We start from the raw sequence: 14,388 nt of genomic DNA, 5'->3' as shown, positions 1-14,388 counted from the left end.
AGATGACTAGGGGGTGGGGTGGGAAGAGGAATAGAATAGAGGTCTATGAAATCATGAATGGTGTGGACGAAGTGACTAGAGAAGTGTTATTTACCTTTTCACACGGTACAAAAACCAGGGGCCACCTGATGAAATTAATGGGCAGCAGGTTTAATACAAACAAGTGCTTTTTTAAACAATGCACAATTATCCTTTGGAGCTTATTTTCATGGGATGATGTGAAGACCATAACTATAACTAGGTTCAAAAAAGAACTGGATAAGTTAATGGAGGACAGGTCTATCGATGGCTATTGGCCAAGATGGTCCGGAATGCAACCCCATGCTTGGGGTGATCCTAAACCTCCTACTACCAGAGGCTGGGAATGGAAGACAGGGATGGATCACTCGATTATTGCTCTGTGCTGTACACTCCCCCTGAAGCTCTATTTCAGGCCACTGTCGGAGACAGAATACTGAGCAAGATGGACCATGATCTGACCCAGTATGGCAGCTCTTATGTTCTTACATTGAAATAGACACCTAGTGGAATTTTCAAAAGTGCCTAGGCACTTAACTTCCATTGAAATCAATGGAAATTAGACACCTAAGTGCTTCTGAAAAACCTACAAGAGGTCTATCTTTATGTGCCTAAACACCTTTAAAAATCTGGTGCCAAGGGCTTGTCTACATAGGGAAGCTATTCCACAATAAGATAGGGTTTGAGTTTAAAGCACTGTAGCAGCTATTCTAGAGTAACTGCCTGTGTGGATACTCTTATTCCGGAATAAGAGTGTCCATACAGGCAGCTATAATGGAATAGCTATTACGGAATAGTTATTTCAGAATAGCTGTGCTGGTCAGTTTCCCCATGTAAAGAAGAGCTAAGTTTGACATAATTGAAAAGCACTTAATTGAAGTCAGTGGGGTTTATGCTGCTAAATTACATAGGCACTTTTGAAAATACAAACCCTTAAGCCCTAAATCAGCTATTTAAATTACACAACAATAAATTAATTAATTTTTTTCATAGAGTCATCGATTTTAAGGCCAGAAGGGACCCTCAGTCTGATCTCATTTTATATTCTTTTTGGTGAAGAGCACCATTCCTTTTTTTGAAAAATAAGTCAAAGCATCTTGAATTTGCAAAGAAGGTCACCCTACCCACTTTGTTCCTTGAGGACCATTGATTATTCTTTGTCCACTTGGTTTTCCATTATTACCAGGTAGTATTTTCCCATTTATATTTGTTTTTGTTGTAAGATTGGGTCTACCATTACTACCTGAAATAGAGAAAACAATATATACAGTATTCTTAACAAGCGTATGCACAGAACCAAACCACACTTTACAACATGAACAAATACAATGGTCATTACAAACTGTGCTTAATTATTTATACAAAGGTATATGTCCAGTACATAAAGCTGTGTTTAAAATAAAATAAATGTCAAGGGTTCGATTCACCAGTACACTCTGGCTACTGTGCATTGCTCTGTTGATGCAAAAAAGATGTAAACCGGGCCTAACTGGCTGCTTAAACTGGATTTATGGCTGCTTTGTGTCACTGAAATGGTGCAAAGCAGCCATCACATATCAGTAAACCAGGCCCAGAACCTATTAAAACTAGGAAATTCAAAATTAAATCTGAAACCCAAACCATTATAATGTTTACAGACATTTATAAGGCACTCATCACCATAGTACTTGCATGACTTTTCCATAATTTACAGTAGATCAAGAAATTACATAGCACCCAAATTAGAGAGTGTATATCCTGAGTGAACCTACAACACCCAAACCAATTTACCTGAAAAGTCCAGAACAAAGGGATTACCAGCCATGGAACTATCTGCTGAAGGATTCCAGTATCTATTGTTAGGGGATCTCATCTAGAGAGAGGTCTAGCTTGGCTCTTGATGATTTTCTGGTGGGAGCAAATTCAAAACCCCCAAGAACGCCTTGGCACCACACTTGCCATTTCTACCCTTTGGACTGATAGCTGAAGCATTCCTGCCAAAAGCAAATGCTGTAATGGGGAAAGTGTGTCTGAAATAAATGGCAACCCCATGCACGCAAATGGGAGCAGAATTTGGCCTGTTGTGAAGGCCCTGCTAAAGAAAGGACTAAATACACCTCAATATGTCAGCTCAGCGGGTTTCACATTAAGAATGTATTTTCATTCTGGCGTTTTTAGCCTTCAGTTGGTTCAGACTAGAAAATTTTAGTTTTAGACACATAGCAGACCCAGTCTTGCTCCTGTTGAAGTAAGTGGGAGGTTTGCTATTGGCTCAAGAAGCCTGGATCAAAACCTTAGTTTTCATACAAGTATAAGAAGTAGAAAGAACAAAAAACAACATACAAAGTGTCTGGGCCTGATTCTCCTCTCAGTTTTATCATGGTAAATTGGGAGACACTCCACTGGAGAGTGACTTTTGATGTACAATCTGGCCCATTATTTTAAAAAGTAGGAATTTACATTTCTGTTGGGATGCACTCTTGGAACCCTTTCGTGTCTGTGCAGCTGAAAAGCTGCATTCCACACTGATTTGTTCGGAAGAGGACAAGCACTTGTTTTCTTTCTAACATGTTTGGCCTGTCTGCTCTGATCCCTGTTGGATTTTAAACAAAACAGATGCAGAATTTCCAAATAGATCTTTTTTAAAAACATTCTTGAACTTTATAAATATTTTTTTAAAAAGTCCATCACCATGTGGAATCATTTTTTTTTAATCTAACCACATACTGACCTTTTACAAAGAACCCAAAAGGGGGTCAGCGGGCGGAAATGCCTCTAACATTTCTCCTCACCTCTAGAAGAAAATACTAGACTGAAAGAACAAACCTCATCTCATACAGCTTTGTACAATATAATTCAGCTCAGCGCTAGAACAGCATTAGTTTCAGCTACAGGCACTCAACGTTGGGACAGAGATTAATTTTAGAATCCTGCCCCCACAAACATATGTGATGCTCACTCAGCATACACTCCCTTTGCTGTTAGCTTTTGTGTTCTGTTCCTGCTGATTAGGTGGTATTCCAGGTCCACACAGACGGAGGTAACTGGCAGATCTAAAAAACTGAAGGGCTTGATTTTTAGACCACCCACAGGCACCATTTCAGTCTACTGGAGTTGTGGGTGCTCAGCACCTCTGAAAAAACAGACTCTAAACTTAATCTCTCATGCAACCAACCAGGATTGTCCTGGAGTCTCCAGGAATTAAAGATTAATCTTGAATTAAAGATTATGTCATGTGATGAAACCTCCAGGAATACATCCAATCAAAATTGGCAACCCTAGTGTTGCCCAGTTTCCATACATAGTCCCTGACTCTGTAATCTGATCCCCTTGGGAAGTCCCTGAGCCTCACTGATTTTGCAGGACACCCCAGAGGCATATGCATCAGGTCAGATTGTAGGATCACGTCTTCGAACTGTGATCTCTCACTATATGACCATCTGTGTTTGTACAGTGCTCAGCAAAATGGGGACCCAATTCTGATGGGGCTTTCCGGATACTACCAAAATATGAACAATACGGTACACTGAATTATATACTTTAACTTGTATCCTGATGAAACAATGTAACTTTCATCTAACTACTGACGGGGGGGAACATTCAAGACAGTAAAATTAATAAAGTAATTAAAAACATATTACCTTGTCTATATGGAGGTCTGACAAATTGCCGTTGGGACAGGTTTCGTGGCCTTGAGCTTTGTAGTCGTTGACGGGGAACGAGAGGGGATGAAGATGAAGAAAGAGTTGGAGAAGCAGAGTGTGTGGGATACAGCTGAGAAGGCATAGATATGGATGCAGAGGAGCGTGGCCAGGCCAATCTTGGCTTAGAAGATGTATGTGGTTTGTTACGGGTCTGAGAAATTCTTGAGACTACAGAAGACGATGACCTGCCTTGTTTTAAAGTGGGAGGCTCTTCCTCCTCCTCTTTTTCTTCTGCAGAGTTTACTTTGTGTATTAGACGAGAGCCAGTGGGTTTCCTTTTATCCCTGGCACCATCGCTATTCATATTTGTACTGCCTCTAGAATTGGAGGAAGATGACCATCTTGTAGCTGAAGATAATGTGGGTTTCTCCTCCACTTCTCCCTCATCATCATCATCATTTTTTGAAACTGACTGGTGAGATTTAGATAAAGAGGAGAAAGGAGCTTTTGGAGAATGTTCCACTTTTGATGATGGTAACTGGAATTGGCCATATTTTTTCTCATTTTTGGATGCTATTCTAGTAGGGACCCTGGAACCTGAATGGTAATTAGGAACTGAAGGATGAGTTTGTCTCAAAGAAGTGGAAGATGACTTTGAAGATAAAGAAGTATCCCTGCTATTCTGATTCTCCTTTGCTGTATCAGTGATAGAGCTAGAGCCTGACTGAGCAGATTTTGATTGATAGGAAGATGAAGATGGTTTATACGACTCTGACACATGTTCATTTGAAGTGGCTACCCTGGATCCAACATGTCTGCCTGCTGGCAAAGATGAACTTGATCCTCTGGAAGAAGTGGGAGAGTCATGTTTAGTTTTGTGTTTTTCATCAACTTTACTAATTTGAGAAAGTGACTGCTGGAGCTTTGAAAGAGATGAGTTAGAACTTCCCTGAGACAAAGAGGTAGATATTCTCCTAGAAGAGACGACATCTTTAGGGAATGCAGAATGTGCATTTATTCTATCATCTGCTTCCTTCTCCTTGGCCACATCCTCATACTCCTGTAATTTTTCATTACTTTTGTGGGAGATCTGAGAAGGATGCCAGCCTCTAGAATTTAATAAGGAGAATGGAAGTTGAGACTGACCAGCATGTGCCTTTTGAGAAGGGCTTGGTTCTGAATGGAGAGGTTTTTTAGATGAAATATGAGAGCCTCCAATTAATGTTTTTTTAGACAATGTTTTTTGTTTTGATTTCACAAAGGTTTCCTTCACCTCTGTACTGTCCTGATCATCAGACTGTTGTTTGGAAGCAGAAGACTGTACATGAGAATACTTTTCCGCAGTAGCCACTAATGAAGACCCAGTGGAAGATGATGAGCCTGATAAGGCTCTTGATCTTGCATCCTGACCATTTGTGACCTGGTGAGAAACACTAGGACTAGAATGGTGGTTCATTCTAGTAGATGAGGGAGATCTCCCAGATATTGAGGGCAATGAAGAAGATCGGCCGACTGTAAGCAAAGAGCCTGATTTTGTGGGAGTTTCCTCTATTTCTGTACTAAGAAGTTCATCTTCTGAACCAGAGAGCTGTGATTTCTCTTTGACTGGCTCTCTGCGGTGAGCACTAGACTCTACCAAAGGACTACTTCTTCTAGAATAGACTGCTGAAGAAGATGATGGTCTAGAAGAGGAAGGTGAATGGTCATGTACAATAGTTGAGGGTAATGGTTTCTCATCTTCACCCTCCAGTTCTCTAGTATCTCTCTCAATATTGGAACTAGACCTAGTGGCGCTAGTTGAGGTTAGGCGTGCATTAATCTGAGGATGAACCTTTGAGGAAACAGAAGAATAAGGGGGTTTAGAGGGTGGTAGCTTAGATTCTTGATTACTACTGATCTTGTTTGGAAACTTACTGATTGTATGAGATGACTTGTGCTTGAGCAAATTAAACCGTTCAGAGGCAGTCTGTCCTAAAAAAGACCTAGAATAGGAAGAGTCTTGTCTTTTCTCTCCCGCTTCAGTTTCTGTGTCCTCACTATAATTACTATCATCAACATCCCTTCCATCAGACTTACGTTTAACAGAAGATGGGATGCGTGAGTTAGTCGAAGTATGGCTAGCAGAAGCAGAAATAGCAGACTGTGATGATGCAGCTGCGGTAGCTAATTTTGGATCCTTCAACATGTGAGGATTAGAACCTGAGTGAAGTTTTGTTTGCAGTGATGGAAGTGAATCTCCATCACGAGAGGAAGAACTGGAACTTGACTTATCATTTCTACTCTCTGCCTCTTTGCCTTCATAATTGTCATAACTATCCTGGGTATCAGAGTGAACTAATTTAGAAGAGGGATAGCGTGAATGACTTTGAGCGTTTGTAACTGTTGATGATATAGGTGATTTAATTGGCACAGAAGAGGTATGTGCCTTAGTCTGATGGCTCTGGACCACCTTGCGAGACACAGCAAACTGCTGATTCAATGGTAAAGCCAAGTGAGTGTTTTCTGGAGTTTTAGAAGATACTTGACCGGACCCTGTTTTTTTTAATGGCACAGAATCTAGACTTACTTGTTTTTCCTCCACTCTATCTGCAATATCATGAGGCACATTTTCAGCAGGCAGATTATCTAAAGGGACTTTAGGGGAAGAAGGAATATTAGAGTTGCCTTGTCTCTGATGCTTTGTTTCATTATCTGTGTACTTGGAAATGGATGAAGATGCAGAGGAAGAGGATGAGAAGCGTTGGGTCAAGGAAGATGAGGAGGAGCCAAGTTTGTCTGTGCTTATTTGTCTCGTCCTTACTGGAGTGCGTGGCCTAACTGATGTTCTACCTGAAGAAAGGACAGAGTGAAATGGCCGGCTAGGAGAGTAGGGCCCAATGTTTCTTCTCAGATTTTGGGTTTTAGGCAAGGGTGTTGGCGTTTCACTGGCAGAATTATGATCATCTGTGACTTCAGTGGATTGGGGATCAGGTTCTCGCTCTGATGTCTTTTTAGAGAATAGCTGTGATTTATTCAGCACCCCACTATCAGTCAAGAGTTTATTCTTAAACTCAGAAAGAGGACTTTTTGTATCTCCACCACTGGGATAACTAGATGAATGAATAGCAGTATGCTTAGAGGAAACTGATGATTGGATTTTCCGAGAAGGAACAGGAAAGGTTCGAGGTGGGGATGAAGGCACAGCATCACCAGATTTTTTAGACTCCATATTATCTTGAATGTTTGTTTGTTGATGAACATTTGAATCATCTCTACTGGCTGCAAAAGAGAAAAAAATATTTTTTAAAAAAAATTCACAATGATATATGTAAACACAGCATAAAAACTGTCTAAGAAAAATGAATCAGCCAGCAAGAGCCAGATCATGCTTTAGAACATTGGATAATACTTAATTCAGTGTTAGCCAACCTACTGGGAAATACAAATATCACTATATTATCAATTGGGGAAAACTTAAAATAATAAAAATAAAGAATAAGACAGTTGAGAGTAGGCAATGCCTGACAAATAATTGGAGCCAGATCTTCAGCATAGCTTTATTGATTTAATAGATTCATAGATTCTAAGGCCAGAAGGTACCATTCTGATCTAGTCCAGCATTTATCAAAGTTCGGGTCGTGACCCAGTACTGGGTTGCGGCATGTCAGACACTGGGTCACCCTGGTCAGCACCACCGACCGGGCTGTTAAAAGTCCCGTCGGTGGTGCTGCCCAGCTAAGGTAGGCTAGTCCCTACCTGTTTCAACACCGTACTGCGCCCTGGAAGCAATCATCGGTGGGGCTCTGCACACTGCCCCCACCCCAAGCACCGGTTCTGCACTCCCATTGGCTGGGAACCAGTCAATGGGAACAGGGGGGAAGGGCGGTGCCTGCAGGTGAGAGTCACGCAAAGCTGCTTGCACGCCTCCGCCTAGGACCTAGACCTCCTGCTGGCCGCTTCCGAGGCGCGGCGTGGTCTGCGATGCCAGGACAAGCGGGACACCACTGACCAGGAGCTGCCAGAGGTAAGTTCATGCCCCGACCCCGCACTCCAACCCCCTGCCCTATCCCTGAGACCCCCCAAACCCAGAACCCCTTCCTGTACCCCAAACCCCTCATCCCCGGCCCCACCCCAGAGCCTGCACCCCCAGCCGAGCCCTGACTCCCTCTTGCACCCCAACCCCCTGCTCCAGCCCTGATCCCCCCAAATCCAGAACCCCTTCCTGCACCCCAAATCCCTCATCCCTGGCCCCAGCCCAAAGCCTGCACCCCTAGCCCAGAGGCCTGATCCCCTCCTGCACCCCAACCCTCTGCCCCAGTCCAGAGCCCCCTCCCACACCCTGAACACCTCATTCCCGGCCCCAACCCACATCCCTCACCCCCGCACCCTCCCCAAACCCCTCATCCCCAGCTCCATAGGGTTGCAGGCATCAACAATTTTCTTAAACTGGGTCCCCAGAAAAAAAAGTTTGAAAACCACTGATCTAGTCTGATCTCCTGAATAGCACAGGCCATAGAATTTCCCCAAAATAATTCCTAGAGCAGATCTTTTAGAAAAACATCCCATCTTGGTTTCAAAATTGTCAGGGATGAAGAAGAAATCCACCACAACCCTTGGTAACTTGTTCCAGTGGTTAATTACTCTCACCATTAAAAACATAAGCCTTATTTCCAGTCTGAATTTGTCTAGCTTCAGCTTTCAATGCAGCTATGCTGATGTCTACCAGCTGAGGATCTGACCCCTAATGCTACATTAAAAATAAACAACCGATCATGTTTTTGTCTATATAACAATATACTCATAGTAAAAAGCAAATATTTTGGAGTTTTGCCTGAGTAAGGACTGCAAAACTTGGCACATTAACATTTAAAATTTAGTTTTTATATGTTGCAAATATTGTCAGGAAGAGTACAAGCAAACAAAATACAGTATAGATTTCACTGAACACTGTAAAACAAAAGGAATAAATATTTTCATGTAGCAGGTCATGAAACAGCCAGAATACCGGTATATGTTTACTTAAAATATTTTCCCTTTATACTGTATGTGCTATGAAGGTGATGACTGACTGGATCAGTATTGCCATGACAGATCTAAGTTTTAAAGCTTATAACAAGCTGGCTATCAAAGAACCTTTGAAATGAAACAGTGTTATAAAACTCTGCAGGTTAGTGGAATAAAAAGCCAATGACTGCCAATAAAAAGTTACACAAACAAATCAATGGCAAGAATGTATAGACTATGTCATAGGCACACGATACTTACCTGTTGGCATAACGACACTGAAGGCTTTAGACTGAGGACCTTGTCCCCTCCTGTTTGCTGCACGAATTTTGAAAATATAGCGTTCCCCAGGCTGCAGACCATCTATTATGGCAGAAGTAGTATCTCCACGATAGGTGATGGACTTTGCTCCGAATGGTTTGAGAGCCGGGGCGTATGAAAGAATGTATTCTGAAATGATTTGGCAGACGGTTGGAAGGAGGAAACTGAAAACAGTCCTGTTTCCAGCGGACAGACTGTATGGGTAGGATGAATTAGAACGTGCATTACTAAAATTAATACATTAGCAATGCACGTCAAGTCAACAGCTGGAGTATAAAGACATGATATACAGTAAGCTGAATAAACATTCTTTAAACATATTAGACAAGAATATCTATCTATCTATCTATCTATAGTAAATTAGCTGATAAAGCATACAGAATACAGGAGATAAATCCTACAGAATATTTAAGCAACAACCTTCATTGTTGCTGTTTATACCACCCAATAATTGTGATGGGAGCTATGCATCCCAAATGGAAGACAAGTGGAAAAAAATAATAGTTATAAAGTCTAATATTGGGTGGTTTAGCCATTGCTGTTACAATTTTTGTTTAAGAACACTGAAGATTCAAAAAAATTCTACACTCAGCATTTATTCTTATACAATGTATCAGATTGAATCTAATGATAGTTAGAAAATTTGTTGAACATAATGAAACACTAACATTCTAACCAGTTTTTAATTGCCTTATAGTTACTGGCAATAATATCTGATGCAACCAATAACTGTTCTGTATTACTATTACAGAGCTTCTTATGTTAGTAAAATAGTGGTGGTACTGACTGTAAATACTCTGATAGTTAGTCAGCAGGTTCAAGCCTTTTCATTCTAGTAGAAATTATAAAAATGTTTGATACAAAACAGTGTATGTACTCAACTAACCTTTAAGACATGCAATATTAAAAGCACGTAAAATATTTTGATTAGTGCTGCTTATTCTTTTATCATTTATTTGCTATAGAGTCCTGACACAGTTATAATCACTTTACACTTTAAGGCCCCAATTCTGCAGAAGAATCCGCCCACTACCACATAGAGCACAATTAGCTTTTGTGGGACTCCACCAGATGCAGTGGTCTAATCACTAGATCCTTGGCAATACTGGGGCCTTAGGTTCCCTACTAACACAGCATTTAAGCAGGAGCTTAATTTGCAGCCCATGAGTAGTCCAATTGCAGTCAGTGAGACTACTCACGTATTTAAAGTTAAGCACATACTTAAATGCTTTTCTGGATTAGGGCCTTAATTAGTTTAATTGTCCATACAGAGCAACTATATAGTATATTAAATTCTTGCCTTGATAACTTGAAATCTTATGTAAAAGAAATACCTTATGATGGACAAATGGTAGTAACAATACACGTGCTCCGTCCAACACAGTTAAATACATAATTTCCCCCTCACTGACACACAACATTCATTAACTATAATGGGAGATGTTCACCCTGTGCAGGGGACCAGCACAAGGTCTAGGCACTATTTAAGTCCCTCTGAAAACAGCACCTCTTAAAATAAGACTGAAGTGGTGCTGAGGCCTGGCACTGGCCCTCTGCACATGGGTGAATTTCTCCCTAACAGGAATAATTTATGCACGAAGGGGAGCATATAACCTACAGTTTTCCCCATTACACTCTCAAAAGGCCTTGATTCAGAGAGTAGCATTTTTCATGTAGTAATCTGCAAGATGCCTTTTTCAACCCTCTATCATTTTAAAAATCTTGTTATTAGTCATAAAACAGAACTTTAGAAACTCTTTTCCAGGACCACAGAGAAGGCAACAGCATATGAGGCTCCAGCACAGAGCCCAAGGAAAACTATAGCCCACAACACTCCATTAAAAAAATTAAGGAACTTATTTTCCCCTCTAACAATTAATCTATAATGGTTGCAATAAGAAATGTGATGACTGTAAGATCTGGAATAACTCATAAAAACATAGATTAAAATGCATCATTCTTATTGTCAGATATGAATTAATTTTACTGATCAGTGCAAAGACTGCTAATCACTGGAAGGACTGTAAAGTATTCTTCCTTTCTGGTGGTAAAGAATATCCATACTGGAGGTAAGAAAAATACAATATAGAGGAATGACATAGTGGCACTGGCCAGAAAAACTCTACAACAATTGTTATTTCTGGCCCTTTTGGTTGGCTACTAGAGGCAATGTCCTTCATTATTGAGGTATGAAAGGTGATCAAAATAAAAAACAAAACAAAAAAGCTTACAAGATGTGTGAAATAAAGCTAGTGTTTGGAGTAAACAATGATCACGAGAGATCTATTCCATGATTTTATTTTCACTGTATCTGGATAATTTAATCAGGTTCATTAAAAAGCCCTCTCCTGTGGTACACCACATCAAAAGAAAACATTTTGGCCTTCATTTTCCTAAGTGATTTGGGGTGACCAATTTTTCAATCCCCACTTTGTGGCAGCTTAAAGGGGCCTGGTTTTCAAGAGTTAAGCATTCAGCTTCTGAAAACCAGGCCACTTTAAAAGGGGCCTCTTGAGCATTCAGAAATAGAGTCACCCCAAATCACTGGCCATATTTGAAAATTTCAGCAACATGTGTGTATTCCTCAAAACTCAGGGCATATTTTTGAAATTTCACATCACATCCATGCATCATCTCACAGGTTATTTCGGGGGGGGGGGGGTTAAGGTCTAGGGTGAAACTTTGCCTCCACTGAAGTGCCTGGCAAAACTCCTGTTGATTTTAGTGCAGCCAGATTTCACCCCTGGAGTGCACACTATGCAAGTCGTTTGTGCTGATATGATATATGCCTGCTCTTTCTCCCTCTGCCATTTATTTGCTGACACCTGTGAATCCACAGTTCTGATAAAACAGCTGTATAATGTTCCAAAGGGCTGGAGAGAAAAGCTAGTGGTTCCTTCAGTCATGGGTGAGTGGAAGTAGCCTGATTACCTGCATATGGAGTTTTGGGGAAAAGCTGGAAGGTTGTTCAAATCCCATCCAATTAAATTACTACTGATTGACATACAGAAGCAACAGTTACCACAGTAGGAATATATGAGATATCCAAACAGCAATGTTTTATGCTTGTTTCTTTAAGAGGGACTTTCACATTATGGTAAACTTTAAAATATCATGAAACTTAATTCCACCATTCCGATGATTATCCTACTATCCTACTATCCATGCTCCTTTTTTTAAAGCATCAAAAGGTCATTGTACTGCCTCCGTAAACCACTTCTTTCCCCCCTTCTTGGTACAGGAGTTAAATCATATGATTGTATTTGTGACATCACAATCATTTTGATGGCAAAGACTTTGACACATCCCAGGCAAAGCACAGTGGCTTCACTGCAGCAGAGCTGGAAAGGAGAAAACTCTCCTGCACATGCATAAGAATTGTTAATAAGAAAAGATTATTGATATGGTCAGCTGCTATTTGCACAAAGTTTCCTTTATTTGAGCTCACCACAGAGAGGAAGTTCCTTCTTGAAGAACTTGTGCTCCCTACAGTTGTACAAAAAGAAAAGGAGTACTTGTGGCACCTCAGAGACTAACGCATTTATTTGAGCATAAGCTTCCGATGAAGTGAGCTGTAGCTCACGAAAACTTATGCTCAACTAAATGTGTTAGTCTCTAAGGTGCCACAAGTACTCCTTTTCTTTTTTCAGATACAGACTAACAGGGCTGATACTCTGAAACCTACAGTTGTACATTACATACAGCAGCAGTGTCAGTTTAACTTTATTACTATAGTGTGATTTCTGTGGTTCACTTTGTCTTTAATTTCTCTCTCAATCTATTAACTGGCAGAAATGACCTACCTTTTACTTTTCCTTCACTCTCTGCAAGAGGGTCCCAAGATGCAGTGACAGAGGTTGTTTTGCCTTTTATTGGCCAAACATCTAAATTTTCAGGTGGACTGGCAGGAGCTGTGAAATAATACACAAGAATGGAAATTAAGGTCAGAAGTAATGGTTATACAGAATGGCATATATTTTTTTGCCCCATGTTTGCATCCAACACCTTCTGTGCATCTATTTCAAAGACAAAACATGAAAAGCATTGCTGAAATATAGATCCATCTGTAGCTACCGTAGATCTACTTTTCAAAAGGTATGTCAGATTATAGATAATTTTGATACATACCAGCTTCTGGGGTTCGTTGGTAAACGGAAGCACTCCATTTGCCTTCCCTTTCTCCCTCTGAAATTCGCACTGCAAATTCATACATGGTGTCTGGTATCAGCTTATCCACTAACACCCGTCTGTTAGGCACTTGTTTGTAATCCCACCTTGCTGATTCCCCTTTCTCTCGATAACGGACAGCATATCGCCTGGAAATGGAAATGTGAGAGCCAAAAATTCATCAACTGAACTCATTAGAATCAAACACAGTTCAAGCCTTTTTCTACTAATGTGCTTGGCTTAAAAAAACATCCAGTGATAAGGGAAGAGTGAGCAACCATTAGCAAAACAATCTCTTTTAGGCCATATCTACATGAGGAGCACGTCACCAGGATAGGTATACAGGTATATTACACCAGCAAAGTGCTCCTCAAGTGGATGCAGCTTACGTTGGCAAAACTACTCTTATTAGTATTGCTTATTCCACCACTCTGGAATGAAACAAGCTACACGAGTAAAAGTGCCGTTTTGCTGGTATAACTGCATCTACGCTACCGATTTCTGCCAGGACAGCTATGCCAGCCTGGGAGCACAGCTCTTCACATGCCTGACCAATGTAGCTGCGCTGGCAGAACTCTGAGGTGTAGACATTGTGTCACCGTACTGATCGCAGTAGTATATATGTTCCTTCTAATGCTAAAGTGAATGAGATGGAAGCTGATTGCGCCCTGGGAGGAATTCACTCTAGAAAAGATCAGGTAGCGTTTACATGGCTGTCCTCCAACAGGAGCTGTGACAGAGAGGAGAGCCTTACTTTGGAGGCTGGGGTTACTGGGAGATCTGCCAATGGAGTCTGCCTGTGGGATGAGCTATATCAGCATATCTCAGGGTTGCAGTTTCCTGAACCAGGATCTTTTGGCTGTAAGCTCCCCCAGCGGACCAAGGATTCCAGCACCATCCAGCACCACAATCCCCATCCAAGTGGGATTTTACATCACTAGGGGCCAGGCACCCTTAAGTTAATATATCCATTTGTCATACACTTAGATTGCAAGCCTTTGAGGTAGGGGCCTTCTTTTCGTGACACATGTGTACAGCATAGAATGGTGCCTGATCCAGATAGGGGCCACTAGAAGCTACTGAAATTACAAATGAAGAGTAATAATAAAAACATTCCTTAGCATCTTTTAAGCACACATTTTTCTGTTTCTTTAGTTGAGTCAATTACATTAAGCCATATGACTTTTTAGTCTTTATGGCTCCCTTCTTGTAACAGGGTGGCTTGCCCTTGGGCTGCAGAGCCTGGGGCTAAGCCAACCCTGATTCCAAAATGAGC

General features: G+C 41.0%; 1 protein-coding gene across 1 annotated transcript in view; it reads right to left on the bottom strand.

Moving 5' to 3' along the window:
* The window catches only part of FNDC1 (fibronectin type III domain containing 1), a 125,516-nt gene that overhangs the window by 55,134 nt on the left and 55,994 nt on the right, over window positions 1–14,388 (bottom strand). The window contains exons 5-9 of the mRNA XM_038397624.2: window positions 13,074–13,261; window positions 12,749–12,856; window positions 8,886–9,074; window positions 3,639–6,899; window positions 1,143–1,261 (exon numbers count right to left, since the gene is read on the bottom strand). Coding sequence (XP_038253552.1) covers window positions 1,143–1,261; window positions 3,639–6,899; window positions 8,886–9,074; window positions 12,749–12,856; window positions 13,074–13,261 — 3,865 coding nt within the window. The remainder of the gene's footprint in view (window positions 1–1,142; window positions 1,262–3,638; window positions 6,900–8,885; window positions 9,075–12,748; window positions 12,857–13,073; window positions 13,262–14,388) is intronic.

The sequence above is a fragment of the Dermochelys coriacea genome, chromosome 3, assembly GCF_009764565.3.
Source record: "Dermochelys coriacea isolate rDerCor1 chromosome 3, rDerCor1.pri.v4, whole genome shotgun sequence".
Lineage (NCBI taxonomy): Eukaryota > Metazoa > Chordata > Testudines > Dermochelyidae > Dermochelys > Dermochelys coriacea.
Note: the sequence above shows the minus strand (reverse complement) of the source record. Positions and strands in the feature narration are given on the sequence as shown.